The sequence below is a fragment of the Carettochelys insculpta genome, chromosome 20 (assembly GCF_033958435.1).
Source record: "Carettochelys insculpta isolate YL-2023 chromosome 20, ASM3395843v1, whole genome shotgun sequence".
Classification (NCBI taxonomy): Eukaryota; Metazoa; Chordata; order Testudines; family Carettochelyidae; genus Carettochelys; species Carettochelys insculpta.
In genome coordinates, this window is record NC_134156.1 from 19,841,076 (window position 1) to 19,857,157 (window position 16,082).

At 41.4% G+C, this 16,082-nt stretch overlaps 1 protein-coding gene across 3 annotated transcripts in view; it reads left to right on the forward strand.

Annotated features, from left to right (window-relative positions):
* The window catches only part of CEP112 (centrosomal protein 112), a 401,457-nt gene that overhangs the window by 222,365 nt on the left and 163,010 nt on the right, over window positions 1-16,082 (forward strand). For all 3 annotated transcript variants that reach the window (XM_075014699.1, XM_075014700.1, XM_075014701.1), the window contains one exon: window positions 12,166-12,348. In XM_075014699.1, the coding sequence (XP_074870800.1) occupies window positions 12,166-12,348 (183 nt within the window). The remainder of the gene's footprint in view (window positions 1-12,165; window positions 12,349-16,082) is intronic.

Below are 16,082 nucleotides of genomic sequence, written 5' to 3' on the forward strand. Positions count from 1 at the left end.
CAGTGGAGATATCTCTTTCAGTTCTTTGATCAGTCCCTCTGAGACACTCAGGTCCAACTGTGTTTTGCACAGCTCGGTGCAATATCTCGTCCTCTGCTGCAGAACCTTCTCCTTGTTCATGAGCACCTTGTCGTTCTTGTCTTTGATCACCATCTGCTTCAGCTGCCACTTCCTATTAATATTCCTGATCATTTTATACACTACCCTAGTCTTACACTCGCTGCAATACCTCTCTCTATGTTCACACTTCTCCTATAATCATCTCGCCTTATTCTTTCTGGCCGCTCTCCTTACCTCATTGCATTTCATTCTATATTGCTGTACCGTCCTCTCGTGAACATCCCTTCTGGACTTCAGTGCTCTCTTCTCTTGGACCAAGTTCAGTATCTCCTGCGTAATCCACTTCTTATTGATCTTCTCTTCTTCTGGAACAATCTGCTCTTCTGTCACCGCGGCTGTCCCATTGACTCTCTTATTGAGGTTTTTCTCTGAGCCTGCATTCCTAATCTTCTCTTCAAGTGCTGCTCTGTATGCTTTCCCTATTTCTTCCTCACCTACCCTCGCCACGTCTCTTCTTTTCTTAAACCGTGTCTTACACTTTCTCTTGAGTTTCATCTTGATGTCTGTGATCACTAGACAGTGCTCCAAGTCTATAATTCATTCTTTGGAAAGTTCGTCACTTCTGTGCTGATGTTACCCATCTTCTTCTTATCAAGATCATATCTATCATGTTCTTGCAGTTCCTGTCATTCAGTCGCCATGTCCACTTCCTGCAGTCCTTTTGTTGGAATCTTGTGTTGCAGATTACCATCTTGTGCTCCACAGCAAACTCTAGTACTTTTTCACGTCGTTCGTTTCTTTCTTCATATCCAAACTTTCCCATTACTCTCTCAACCTTCATTATCTGTTCCAAACTTCACGTTCCAATCTCCTCCAATAATCAAACCATCTCTCTTCATTATCTCCTCCAGTGTCTTTGTCAGGTCTTTATAGAATAGCTCAATCTCTTTTTCCATACTTTTTGATGTGGGTGGATACACCTGAATGACAGGTGTTGAATGGTTTTGCTTCGAATCTCGCTACCATCATTCTTGCACTCACCAGTTTGTATCCTAACAATGCTCCTCTAGCTCTTTTGCTAAGAAGGAGTCCAACTCCTGTCTTGTGCTTCATTTTGTTCCCTGACCAAATGACTTCAGAACCGCATATCTCTCCTGATATTGTCCCGTGCATCTTGAACAGTCCAAGTATATTGCATTGGTTTGTCTCCATCTCCTTTCAAAGTAGCTCTAACTTTCCAGTCATCCACAGTGTTTGGACATTCCATGTTCCAATTGATAGTATATGTGTTAGGTGTGATTTTCTTTCAGTGGCCAACTTATTGACCCAACCCTAATCACTTTTCCTTATGTACTTTCTCCACACCAGTCATGATTTTATAAACCTCTGTCGTATCTCCCTTAGAGCTCTCTTTTTCAAACTGAAAAGGCCCAGTCTTATTAATGTCTTCTCATATGACAGCTGTTCCATACCCTTAATAATTTTTGTTTCCCTTTTCCAAGCTTTTTCCCATGCCAATATATCTTTTTTGAGGTGAGGTAACAACAATCTGCATGCAGTATTGAAGATGTAGGCATGCCATAGATTTATAAGGAAGCAGTAAGATATTTTCTTCCTTATTATGTATCCCTTTCTTAATGATTCCCTACATTATTCTTGCTGCTGTTGCACACTGAAAGGATGTTTTCAGAGAACTATCCAACCTCTCTCTTGGGTGGTAAAAACTAAATTAGACCCCATCATTTTATATGTATAGTTGGGATTGTTTTCCAATATGCATTCCTTTGGATTTATCAAAATTTAATTTCAGCTGCCATTCTGTTTCCCAATCACCCCGTTTTGCGACATCCTTTTGAAGCTTTTCACGGTCTGCTGTAGACTTAACTATCTTGAGCAATTTTGTATCATCTGTGAATTTTGTCACCTCACTGATTGCCTCTTTCTCCAGATTATTTATATGTTGAATAGGATCAGTCCCAGTACAGATCGTTGGGAGACACCTCTATTTACCTCTCTCCATTCTGAAAACTGACCATTTATTCCTAGCTTTTGTTTCAAGTGGAGTGCCACAAGGCTTGGTTCTGGGGCTGGTGTTTTTCAACATCTTTATTAATGACCTGGATGAGGGACTGGATTGCACCCTCAGCAAGTTTGTGGATGACATAAAACTAGAGGGAGATGTAGATTGCTTGGAGGGTAGAGAGAGAATCCAGAGGGACCTGGATAAATTGGAGGACTGGGCCAAAAGAAATCTAATGCGGTTCAATAAGAAGTGTAGAGTCCTGCACCTGGGGCGGAAGAATCCCAAGCATTGTTACAGGCTGGGGACCGACTGGCTCAGCAGCACTACAGTGGAAAGAGAGCTAGGGGTTATGGTGGATGAAAGGCTGGATATGAGTAAACAGTGTGCCCTTGTAGCCAAGAAGGCTAACGGCATACTAAGGTGCATAAGGAGGAGAATTTCGAGCAGACCTAGAGAAGTAGTTATTCCTCTTTATTCGGCACTGGTGAGGCCACATCTGGAATATTGTGTCCAGTTTCCCCCCCCACCCCAGTATAAAAAGGATGTGGATTTGCTGGAGCAGATTCAGCGAAGGGCAGCAAAAATAATTAAGGGTCTGGAGCACAAGACCTATGAGGATAGGCTGAGGGATTTGGGCTTGTTTAGTTTACAGAAGAGAAGACTTAGAGGTGATTTAATAGTAGCCTTCAACTTCCTGAAGGGGAGCTCTAAAAAGGAGGGTGAGAAACTGTTCTCAGTGGTGTCAGATGGCAGAACAAGGAGTAATGATCTGAAGTTGAAGAGGGAAAGGTATAGGTTAGATATTAGGAAAAACTACTTCACCAGGCGGGTGATGAAGCATTGGAATACGTTGCCTAGAGAGGTGGTGGATTCACCATCCCTTGAGGATTTTAAATCCCGGCTGGACAAGGTCCTGGCTGGGATGACTTAGTGGGGATTGATCCTGCTTGAATCAGGGGGCCTGCTGAGTAGATGACTTGCTGAGGTCCCTTCCAGCCCTGTGATTCTGTGATTCTGTACTGAAGGCTTGTATTTCAAAATAACTGGCTGTGTAGGCCTACCCTGTACTACCATGGAACTTTGATTTTCTCTTATTGGAGGCTCTTTATCTTTCTTTGGTGGATTCTTTTGGAGGTTTCAATTCATATTATTCTCTGGCCATCAAGGTGCTGTTGGCAGCTGTTCAACCAGACAGGCTGGCTTCAGGGAGGGATTCCATTCTGTACACACCCAAAATCACACTTTCTTCACTCACACAAAGGAAAGCTCACTTCAGAAAAAGCTATTTCTTTTACAAAAGAACGTCGAGGATTTCTTACAGATTTAGGATATCTATAAGCAGTTTCTTACGAACATATAATACTGAATATAGACCTAAGCAGCTATTACAAAATAAATAAATCTTACAGGACATTATAGGACTTAACAGCAGCACTGGACTGGACTGAGCAGAGGCTTCACACTACCAGTCCTAAGACTAGCTACTCCAAGAAATCATTTAAGGTGTCATGAAACTTTATTTCTGCATCTTGTCCAGAAGTGATATGTATCCAGTCAATATGGGGATGGTTGAAATCCTCCATTCTTGCTGAGTTTTTTATTTTAACAGCCTCTTTAATCACCATTAGCATTTCAGAGTCAGTATCACCATCCTAGTCAGATGGCTTGTAATATACCCCTACTACTATATTCTTTTTAGGGCATGGAATTAATATTCATTGAGATTCTGTGGTACAATTGGGTTCAGTTAGAGGTTTTTACTTCATTTGCTTCTACTCTTTGTTTTGCATAGAGTGCTGCTCCCCCACCAGAATGACTGTTTTGGCCTTCAAAGGTATTTTGTTACTGTGTCCCATTGATTATTGCCATTCCACCAACTTTCTGTGATAGCTATTGTATTAAAATTCTCATTCAATATGAGTCCCTCTGGTTCACCCATGTTACTATTTAGATTTTTTGCATTAGTACACAAGCACTTTAAAAACCTGTTACTTTTTTGCTGTTTGCCATTACAAGATGTGATTGATTGGGACTCTTTCATTTGACTGTTTCACATCAGATCTTACCCATATTTTATCATCTTCCTCTCCTCCTTGTGCCTGAGTTTGTGTGGTGCAGAAAGGAGCAGTTTGCAAGGTGTGAATTGGGGGAGTTTCCTGCCAGGTGAGCCTTCAAGGGCTGATTAGACTGGAGGCAAGGCTTTGAGCCAGGCCTAACCAGCAGGCAGCTCTCCCTATAAGAAGGGAACTCTCAGCGAACACTGTGAGCAGTGAACAGGGGGCAGCAGCTAACAGGGAAGGGAGTTTGCCTCTGGGAGTTCGCCGAGGGAGGAGCCCCATGTTTGTTGTCCTGTTCAGGTATGGTGTTCCACCTGTGCTCTGCAAGGCAGCACTATCAAGAAAAGCAGTCTCTGAAGAGAAGAGCCTGAAGAGTGATGGGGGAAGGTGGACCTGGGGGCACTGAGAGCAGCTGGGGGGAGAGGGGCCAGTGCAGTGAGGAGGGCGGACATGGGAGGAGATGGGGGTAGTGGGTTGGGGAGGGTCCTATGGTGATGGTAGCTGGGGGGTGGGGTGAAAGGTGGGGAGGAGGGTCCTGGGGATTTGAGGTCATTGCTCCACAGGGAGCTATGGTGACTCGTGGTGACAGGGAGGTATGAAGTAGTGGGATCCTTAACCACATTCTCCACATCCCACTGTCTTGTGGGTTATCCTGGGAAGGAGCAAGGCTAAGGGAGTAAACCCTGACAGAAAATCCGGAGTGGAGTCCGAAGGCGGTTCGGTGTCAACTTCTGGCACTGTCCCGGCAACTCGTGCAGCTGAGCTGGTACCAGACGTGGAGGTTATCCTCTCCTTTGGACTATATCAGTAAAGCCGAGAGGGGGACACTGGTGTCTGGGCAGCCCAGAGTCTGCATAATAAGTGCCCAGGCTCGCTCCTGGAGAGGTACTCTGGCATCGCTGAACAGCGTTGCATCAACACAGGAGGCAACAGATACCGGTTATAAGCTCTTGCTCGATTGGCATAGAGAACGAGTGCCAGGGTTTGCCTTTGAAGGTGGGAGAGATCCTCGCATCTCACTGGACAGTCACCGCCCACCTCAAGCTGGGCAGCCCCCAGCCAATAGGGTACTGTCCCACCACAGTTCACCTGCCTCGCTGGTTGCGTGAGGCTTAAGGTTCCTGAACCTGACAAGTGACTGAAATTTGGGCACCTGGCAAACCAATAAGAAAATCAACAAGAAATGAGAAACATCAACAATTTAAGCTTGCTTGCTGGAATGCGTGGACCATGCTGACCGGCTTGACTGAAGATCTTCAGGCCATAAGTGACACCCGAAAGACCGCTGTCATCAACAAGGAACTGAAGAGGCTCCGAGTTGATATCGCTGCACTGCAAGAGACGCTACTCGCAGATTCAGGATCTCTAAAGGAAAAGGACTACACCTTTTTCTGGCAGGATAAAGCCCAGGAAGAACCCAGAGAGCATGGTGTTGGCTTTGCTGTCAGAAACACTCTTCTACAAATGGTGGAATTAGTCATGGGCGGATCAGAAAGACTTCTTCGGATCACGCTTCAAACTTGCGCCAGTCCCGTCCACCTGATCAGCACTTATGCTCCAACCCTGTACGCCACACCAGAAGTAAAAGACAAGTTCTATGATGTGGTTAGTGCTGCTGTAGCGCAAATACCTGCTCGTGAACAACTGTACATCTTGGGTGACTTCAGTGCAAGAGTTGAAGCTGATTGGGCCTCATGGCCTTCCTGCATAGGACACTTCGGTGTGGGAAAAATGAATGACAATGGACAGCGTCTCCTTGAACTGTGCATGTACCACAATCTGTGCATCACAAACACATTCTTCCAAATGAAGCCACAGCACAGAGTGTTGTGGAAACACCCACGCTCGAAGCACTGGCATCAACTAGACGTGGTCATCGCTAGGCATAATAACCTCAAAAACGTCCTTCTGACACGCAGCTATCCTAGTGCTGACTGTGATACAGATCACTTGCTAGTTTGCTCCAAGCTCAAGCTGAGACCCAAGAAGCTGTACCGCTCTAAACCTGCTGGAAGGCCCCACATTGACGCCAGAAAGACGGCAAACTCGGAGAAAGCTGAAAAGTTCAGAGAGACCCTCCAGGAAAATCTGTGCAGCGGCCCTGGGGGCGCTGATGTGACATCCAAATGGCAACATCTGAGGGATACAGTTTGCAACACGGCCTTGTCGGTGTTTGGAAGAAGAGCTAGAAACATGAAGGACTGGTTCGAAGCTAACTCCGATGAGATGATTCCAGTCATTGACAAGAAGCGTGCTGCACTCCTGGAGTACAAACGCTCACCGAGCCAGAGTACCCAGCAAGCACTTAGAGCAGCCAGAAGAACAGTACATCAGACAGCCAGGCGCTGTGCCAACAACCACTGGCTCCAGCTATGCAGCAGCCATAGGTCAGCAACCTGTGCTGACTTTGGTAATCTCAGAGGAATCTACGAGGGTATGAAGAAGGCATTAGGACCCACCCAGAACAAGATGGCACCTCTGAAATCCAAATCTGTTGAAGTCATCGCTGACAAAGCGAAACAGATGGAGCGCTGGGTTGAGCACTACTCTGAGCTGTACTCACGCGAGAACGGTGTGGTTGACGCAGCCCTCGACGCCGTCGAGCTCCTACCAGTAATGGACGAACTGGATCAGGAACCAACTGTGGATGAACTGAAGAGAGCCATCGACAGCATTGCAGCAGGAAAGGCCCCTGGCCAGGATGGTATACCACCAGAGGTAATCAAGTGTGCCACGGACACACTCCTGGAACCCCTACATGAGCTACTGTGCCTGTGCTGGAAAGAGGGTGAGGTTCCACAGGATATGCGCAATGCTAACATTGTATAAGAGCAAAGGAGACAGAAGCGACTGCAACAACTACCGTGGAATCTCCCTCCTAAGCGTCACTGGTAAACTGTTCGCTCGTGTCATCCTTGGCAGACTCCAGAAGATTGCTGAGAGGGTGTACCCCGAATCACAGTGTGGATTCTGTGCAGAGAGGTCTACCGTTGACATGGTCTTCTCTCTAAGGCAGCTGCAGGAGAAATGCAGGGAGCAGAGGAAGCCACTCTACGTAGCCTTCATTGACCTGACCAGGGCCTTTGACTTGGTCAGCAGGGATGGTCTGTTCAAACTGCTCCACAAGATAGGCTGTCCTCCACGGTTACTCAAGATGATCCAGTCGTTCCACGAAGACATGAGAGGAACCATCCAACATGATGGTGCTTTATCGGATGCTTTCAGAATCAGGAGCGGCATCAAACAAGGATGCGTGCTTGCTCCGACATTGTTCGGGATCTTCTTCGCACTCCTCCTGAAGCATGCCTTTGGATCTTCAACAGAGGGCACCTTGCTGCACGCAAGATCTGATGGGAAACTGTTTAATCTTGCAAGGCTGAAAGCTAAGTCTAAGGTGCGGGAAGTCCTCATCAGAGACATGCTGTTCGCAGACGATGCTGCTGTAGTGTCTCACGCAGAAGACCAGCTTCAAAAACTGCTGGATCAGTTCTCCAAAGCGTGCAAAGACTTTGGGCTTACCATCAGCCTAAAGAAGACAAATGTACTCGGTCAGGATGTTGCTGAATCCCCATCAATCAGCATTGACAACTATACGTTAGAGGTCGTCCACGAGTTTGTTTACCTCGGGTCCACCATCACTGACACCCTGTCGTTGGACACTGAGCTAAATAGGAGGATCGGAAAAGCAGCCACTACTCTGTCCAGACTCAGCAAGAGAGTGTGGAATAACAACAAGCTGTACACTCACACCAAAATGCAAGTCTACAGAGCCTGCATCCTCAGCACCCTCCTTTATGGCAGCAAGACTTGGACCCTGTATGCCCGCCAGGAAAAGAGGCTGAACGTCTTCCACTTGCGCTGCCTCAGGCGCATCCTTGGAATATCATGGGAGAACCAACACCACCATCCTCGAGCAAGCTGGAATCCCAACCATGCACACCCTCCTCAGGCAGCGTCGGCTCCGCTGGCTTGGCCACATCCACAGGATGACTGATGGAAGGATTCCAAAAGACATCCTGTATGGTGAGACTAGCCTCTGGCAAAAGACTTCCCGGATGCCCCCAGTTGAGCTACAAAGATGTCTGCAAGAGAGACCTCAGAGAGGTAGACATCGAGCTGGACAACTGGGAAGAACTAGCAGACGACCACAGCAGATGGAGGCAGGGGTTACACAAGGCCCTTCAGAAGGGCGAGATGAAGATCAGACAGCTAGCAGAGGAGAAGCGAGTGCACAGAAAGCACACTAAGGACTTGCCAGACACCCACCACATCTGCATGAGATGCAGCAAGGACTGTCACCCTCGTGTGGGTCTTCATAGTCACAGTAGATGCTGTAAATGAAGCCCTCAATTGAAACTATAAAGGGCGCGATCCATAGTGTGTGCAGACTGAAGGATGCCTACTACTCCTTACTAGGCCATAGAAAATCTCCATTTAATAGATCCTCCCCAAGCGATATCTCTGTCTGTTCCATGTGCTCCTTTGCAACTGCCAGCTTTCCCCTAGCCCTTAGTATGAAAACTGCTATATGACCTTTTTAATGTTAAGTGCCAGCAGTCTGCTTCCATTTTGGTTTGGGTATAGAGGCTCTCCCGTTCTCAAAAATTTCTGCAGTTCCCAATAAATCTAAACTTAGATAGCTAAGCTTAGAGGGATAGCTCAGGGGTTAGAGCACTGGCTTTGTAAAGCCAGGCTTCTAAGTTCAATCCTCTCCCTAGCAGCAGAAGCATGATTTTTTCCTGTACTTCATAGGAAAAATGCAGAAGAAAACAAGATAATGTTGATTAGAAAGCTAGGCACTGCAGTAATTGGCTTGTATTTAAGAATTGCTTCCTTTTTTTCTCCTGTCACCTTCTTTGGAAAATTAAAATAAGGATAGGGAGCTACAGTTAAATTGTAACCAATTGAACAAAGATTCATAAATATAGGAAGAAATCCAGTGTCTCTTGTAGTCGTTTTGAGTTTTGCCTCTGACTACAATAGGGCCAGGATTACATAACTCCAGTATTTAACACGCCAGCAAATGGGACATATTAAAGAAAATTAGTGCATTACAGAGTAAGAATTCAGGAGTGTAGAGACCATTGATTCAAAGAACTCTAGTTTTGGCAGATAAGGTAGTGTGGTGATAACTTGGGGCAAAAATAGGGAAGTACAGTAAACTATTTCATATCCAGCAGCCCCCGGACTGGGAGGTTGCAGCATATTCAAATATTCTAGATACTGGAAGGGTATGCCTAGCAATGCACAATGCTAAAGAAAATCAAGATTAAATATTAAAAAACAAACAAAAATGTATGCATAGTGCTTTATTTTCCAACAACAGTAGTATTGTACACTATAAACTTATGCTGTATTTGCTGCATTTATATTTATTTACTTTTACTATCCTGTGCTTATGGAAAAATTAACTAAAATTTACTTATGGTTAAAATGCCAGTTATTTGAGAGTTCCAGATGATAGAATGCTGGATATGAAAGAGTTTACATATACAGGAAGTGTATTATGTTGTATGTAACATAATTAAATATGAATGAGGTGATAGGGCACTCCCTCGAGTCAATCTCCTGTAGACATTTGTGATTTCTGATATATTTCCTGTTGACTCTTATTTTTCTCATGTTGTTATCTTTCTTCAGGTGAGGTCCAGTTCTCTAGTTTTTGTGTCATTGCTTATTTATCTCGAGTGTGTGGTTCCATCAATCCCGTATCTGCTACTCAGTTGTCAGAATATTTATAAAAATAAGAGCAGCCTGTCGAAATTACCAGTTAACTGCTGTTCGTGCTTCAACCTGACATACAATAGTCAATGCTCAATATCCTGCAAAGTGGAACGCTTCCTTTGAAATGCTGAGACCCCTTCAATAAACATAAAACTTATGAAGGATTTGACTGTCTTGTGCCCTTCATAGGATGTGCTCGGTACCTCAAAGGAAAGGACCCAATATTAGAAGAACTAAAGGTATGCTTCTACTGAGACAGACTACAGGGGAATAGGAACCCCTTCCTGGTTTATGAAGCATTAATACAATTTCCAGGTGATTTATCTTGGTGAGGGAGTTGGTTTATTGATGAGAACAGCATGGTGGTCTTGTTCTTTTTCTTACTGATATAGATTAAATCTCAATGTTATGACTAAACATAGCCATAATAAAATAGAAAGAAAAAAAGAGTGATAAAGGGCCGGGGGATATAGAATGGCACTCGTAGTATAACTGAAATCTTAATTTGTTTAGGACAACAGGGCAATTTTCTTATGCAGTAAAACAACTCTTCAGTTATTCACTTCGTATCATAAGTCCTAATCAAAACAAACTATACAGAAGTACATTTAGTTACTAATAAAGCTTGTATTTCGTTGCAGGTACGAATTTTTATTAATATTTATTAAAGTGTGTTAGGTAGATCTGAGAACTTCCTTCAGTTTAAGCTTTTTCAAAAAATAAATAAAAATCTGAATTTCAGTGATTTGTTTGTTTTTACTTGGAAGTATTCTGCAACAAAATTCTTCTTTAAAAAATATGACTCTCCTTTACACCCACATTGTTTCTATATCTAAAACTACTAGCATGTACACAAAGTTTTGATAGAAGGCTGACTTTAAGCACTCTGCAAAATGATTCCAAGTCAAGTACACATAATATACGTAATATTTTTTAACTCCTTGTGCATTCATGGGTTAATGAGCTCCTTATTTTTCCTGAAAATGAAGACACAATTAAAATATTTGGCTTGCCCCTTTTCTGACAATGGAAACATACCCTAGGGATCTATGAAAGCAACCTAGAGTTGAAAACAGGTTTTATTTTTGAATTCACTGTAAACTGATCAGCAGTTTGATAGAATGGTTTTGAAATGCAGAAAAAAAATCAAAACAAAAATCACGAAACAGCTGATGTGAATGCAGAATACGTTTCCAGAATTGAATGCTATAGCTTTAAGATCAGGTGCCTGGACGCTTTCCTTACACAAACTAGATCGATTTTGAGCAGACTCCTACTGTTCGCTTTTTTGAAGAAGGATTCTCACGCTGGAAAGAACCCATATTCTTGATAACGGCATTTTTTCCCTCCTCGAAATCCACCAAAACTGAAGAAAAATCCAAGTGACTGTTCTTAGCAGCTGTGTGGCCTGGAGTTCACTAGGGAAGCTGGCTTCCTGCAGTCCCCTATTCATCACCTGCTTCAAAGGCAGCCTAGCTGGCTATAGTTTGCAGGCCAGGTAGGGTGCCATTGTGCACAGTCTGGGAGGATTAGTATCAAAGCTGCGGCAACCAGGCCCTTGGTCTCAGGCTGCCATTCAGTCTAGCAGGCAGAGGCTAAGACTGGCCAAGGTCACAGTATCCAGTGTGATGTGGACTGGGAAAGGATCCTGAGAATAGAATGCTTTTTATGAAATCATGGCGCAAGCTTGCAGCACAGCAGGCCCCCTTCTGGAACACATCCATCTGTTTATGTTGGTATACCGTAGCTGACAACGAGATAATAGAGCTTTGTTTTTTATAATTGTTTTAAGAACACAACTGTATATACAATAACCCAGATGATTATTCAAGTAAGAGCTTTGATTTTGGAAATCATACAGAAATCTTTAAAAGATTTAATTGCTGCTTTGTGTGTGTGTGTGTGTGTGTGTGTGTGTGTGTGTGTGTGTACTTAAATGAAGAGGAGAGCAGACTGACTATTAACCATTTATAATCCTTACCACTGCTGATTAGCAACAGCATGATACTTCGGAAACATACACAGAATGTGACAATGATTTTTTTTTCTTTTAAATGTTCCTTCATTTGTACCAACATTTTGGTTAAAGATGCACCAGAATTTGCTTAGTTGTCATGGAGGTTAAAATTATTTGGAGGAATTCTTTCAAGCCAAAGGTAGTTTTAAAAGGGTGAGGTAATAGTGACGTAAAAATAAAATTGCCAACTTGATGAAATTAGGGGGGAAAATTAAGCTGTAGACGAGTTGTCATGACGACAAGGATGTTCTATTGATGAACTGTACTCCTCATTGTCCAATCAGATAGTAGAGCTGAAGCTGGAGCATGAACAGGAGAAGACGCACCTATTCCAGCAGCATAACACAGAAAAGGATTGCCTGGTCCGAGATCACGAACGGGAAATTGAGAAACTGGAAAAACAGCTCCGCGCTGCCATGACAGAGCACGAGAATAAAACTCAAGAATGCAGGAAACGAGATGCACAGGTAATGATCAATAACATTTGAAAAGCCGTATGCTTATTAAAACATATATATATATATATATATAAATATATAAAAAATAAAAAAATCAGCGGTTCCCTTTTTCCAGCATTGTTGATAATGCACGCTGTTTGATCATTTGCGAAACTGACATATAAATGTGATTTTTTTTTTCTTTTTTTCTACCGCCCTCCCCCCCACTGCTGAAGGCTTTAACTGCAAAAACCACAGGTAGCCAGATTAAAAATCCCATGGTGCGCTATAACTCGGCCTCTTATTTATAATCTTGTCTCATTTTCTTTCATGATGGATTTGTTTAAGAAAAAAAGGTATCTATTCCCCTTCAACCCCCACATTCACCCCTCCTTTCCTTCCCCCTGGATAAATCCCTATGAAATATATGTGATTCATTCATATGCTTTTTTCTTTAAATCTCTGCAGGTAACCAACAAATTGCTTGTTTTCCACGTCTAACATTATTTCTCCATAATTTTGTATTCTATATTTGCATTGTGTGTTTGATTGCATATGCCTGATAATCACTGATAAGATAATTTGGGTTTTGGTTGGCTTTCCATCAGGTTTGCTGTTTTCCTACACACACATACACTCCCCTCCCATCCTCCATCTCTATGGTCACTGTTGGAAGCCATTTGGCAGAATAACCCCCAGCTGTGGTAGCATTTGACTCTTCAAACTTATGGACGAAATGTGCACTGTCAGCATGAAAAATGATCTTTATTAGTTTCGGTACAAAAAAAAATCTTATTAGATGTTTGTGGGGTTTTTTTCTGTTAATTTTGTGAGGATGTGTTTATGGATGAATGTGTATGTGGTGTATTTTTCTAAGAGCACATTTTATAAAAGGCCCAAAGTTAATACATTTAAAAATTCAGGATGGTTTCAAAGTTGAAAATTAACTTAAATGAACAAAAGGAAAATATTTTTTATTCTGCTAATCTGCATTAGAATTGCTGATTATTAATTGATTATTTTATGCGAAAATGGACGGTTTTGTACGGAAGGTATAAGTACCGTATGGTTTCCGCGCATCAGCTTCTTCCCCACATGATATAAGATCCTGGCAATAAGTCCTTTGCATTTTACCTCTTATTAGGATTCCTCATATTTATTTCTCACCTTTCTCTTACTATTTATTGTAACTTAATTAAATTAAAGATATAATTCTTAATTTCCTTTTTTAAATTTGGAAGATTCATTATCCGCAAAAACAACAACCAAGTAGATATGAATATATCTGATAAACAGTCTACAGGGAAAATACCTTATAGAAATAATATTAATTTATTCCATTTGCATCATTATTGCTTTCTATATAAAATAGGGAGGGATTTTATGAGCATGCTCAGTAACAGGAAATACAGAAGACCGCAGCAGAATTAAACCTTATCCTGTGTTCCGTTTATTTTGATGATGAATAAAAGACTTATGTAATTAAAGTAGCCTGTCTTTTTTTCACTTAACTATACAGTTACATTTTCAACTATCATTTCAAAGTCATATCATTCTCTCATTTGAATTCCTAACATCATATTGTCAAGCAGTGGTGTTTGTCTGAATACCAAAAAGTTCAGTTATTGTGTTTAGTTTTATAAATAAGCAGGATTTATATAATGTACTTACAAGTAATTCATTACCATTATGCCATTTTGCACAGATAACGATGGAAATGGAACTCTCAAATAGTAGATTCAGAAGGAATCTTGAGATGTCCATATGTGTGTCATTCTTACTTAGATTGTGGCTCACTCATGGCAAAGGTTAATATCATGGCATTTGGAGGTGCTTGTTTAAAATTAAATGCTGATGTTATCCCTAGTGATATGTTAAACCATGGAGAATGAAGATAGTAAGGACAAAAAATTTAGTCTTTTAAAAAGTCTTATTCTTTTGGATGTCTATAATATGAGCGCTGCTGTCATGGCCGTATTTGTAAAGCAAGAAAATACATTTGCCCTGACTAAGGCAGCTGTTTCTAATCAAAATCAGAATAATCATCTGTCTGATAATTGTTACCACTTCTCAAAATACATTTATTTAGTTTGGTGAGTAAATCAACTGTTAATTCGATAAACGTTAATGCCTTCATCTATAAAGTACATAGATACTTAAAATTTATGTTTGGCTTTGCAGTGGGAGTAATCCGCGTTTAAAATTACTTTGGTGCCTTCAGTGGTATATGAAAACTCACATGTAGTGTATTTTTCAAGTACTGTGTTTTTGCTCCTAGTGTACGTGGCTTTGGAGTATTATGAGACTGAAGTGTACTTCTAAACCAAATGGCTAGCAGGATAAGTAAATATTATTCATATGACTTTATCATAAAATTGTAAAATGAAATATTTGTAGATTGCAGTCTGTTTAGGTTCTCCACGCTACGAAGCTGCTGCCACACAGCAGAAGAGGCCAGTTTGTTTAGCTAAATGGAAGGTGCAACTGCTAGATATTTTATATTGTTTTAATAATCATCATCATATTCACAGATTAGCAATTTCTTGAATCTTTTGGTCTGAAGGATCTAGCTGTTCCACGATTGCTGGATTGGTGTAAAAGTATCTGTTTTCCTTATGTAAAGAAGCATATTTTTAAAATAGACACTTTTAACATATCACCAAAGACTGGCACAGTTTAATGGATCTCTGGAAAATGATATATTATGCAAAATTACTGAAAATATTTGTTCCATGTTTATTGAATTTCTAAGGTACCTAAATTCAGTCAGCTCTTCAGTTATGATGAAAGATACTGTACAAAACAGAGGTACGATTTTAGATGTGAACCTATATTGATGCTTCACTGGTCAATAAAGAGTGTCATCTCCAGAATTGCATAAGATTTTAGGTGGGTCTCCAGATTCTAACTGAGAAGAAAATTACAACTTTTGGTTCTTGTGTTACACATGTAGCATGGTATTAGGTAAAGCCTCATGATTTAAAGAGGTAGCATGTTTTATATTGCTGGCTGGTTACTTTCATTTTTTCTGGCATTTACATTCCATTTTAGTACTCAGCTATTATATTTTCAGAAGGGTGTCTTTGCTTTTTTTCACCTAGGGTTGTAAGGTTTGAGGAGAGGCAAAATGGCATGGGTCAATAAAACGAAAAAAAGCCTCAAGGCTTTTGTTTCATACTGTAGCCTTTGTAGTTTTTTTCTTTAAATCTTGTATTTTCTTCGAGCTGCAAAAATGTTGTTGTTGTGGTTGTTGTTAAAAAAACATTTTACCTTAAACATACAGAATTTGGAGTATGCCAAATTATATATATTATACTATATAGTGCACATTAAAGTTGTGGGTTTTGTTCAGCATTTCTATTTTATCTTTCATTTTGGATGTTGTTCGGAATTTCCTTCAAAGTACCTTAAGTAAAATTCCCCAAAAGTGGTTTATGATTGTTCATTTAAAAATATCTAGTGTATATTTTCTTTCACAACAAATTGTGTTAATTCCTGGTAGATAAGAAGATTTAAGGGAAAAAATATCTCTTCTCTTCTCTTCTCTTCAGTAGGCCACATTGAGTAATGAGGTTAGGAATCTTAATATCCAGTCCTAACCAGCCACCATAGATACACCAATTGCACAATCTTCTTTGATCAAAGTAATGTTGCTCTTTCCCCAGCTTATGACATATGCCCTTCCCATTTCCAACATTGCAGAGCTTCAACTGCTATATAAAATGATGTAATTTTGATGCTTGTTCCTTGGCTATTTGACCTTT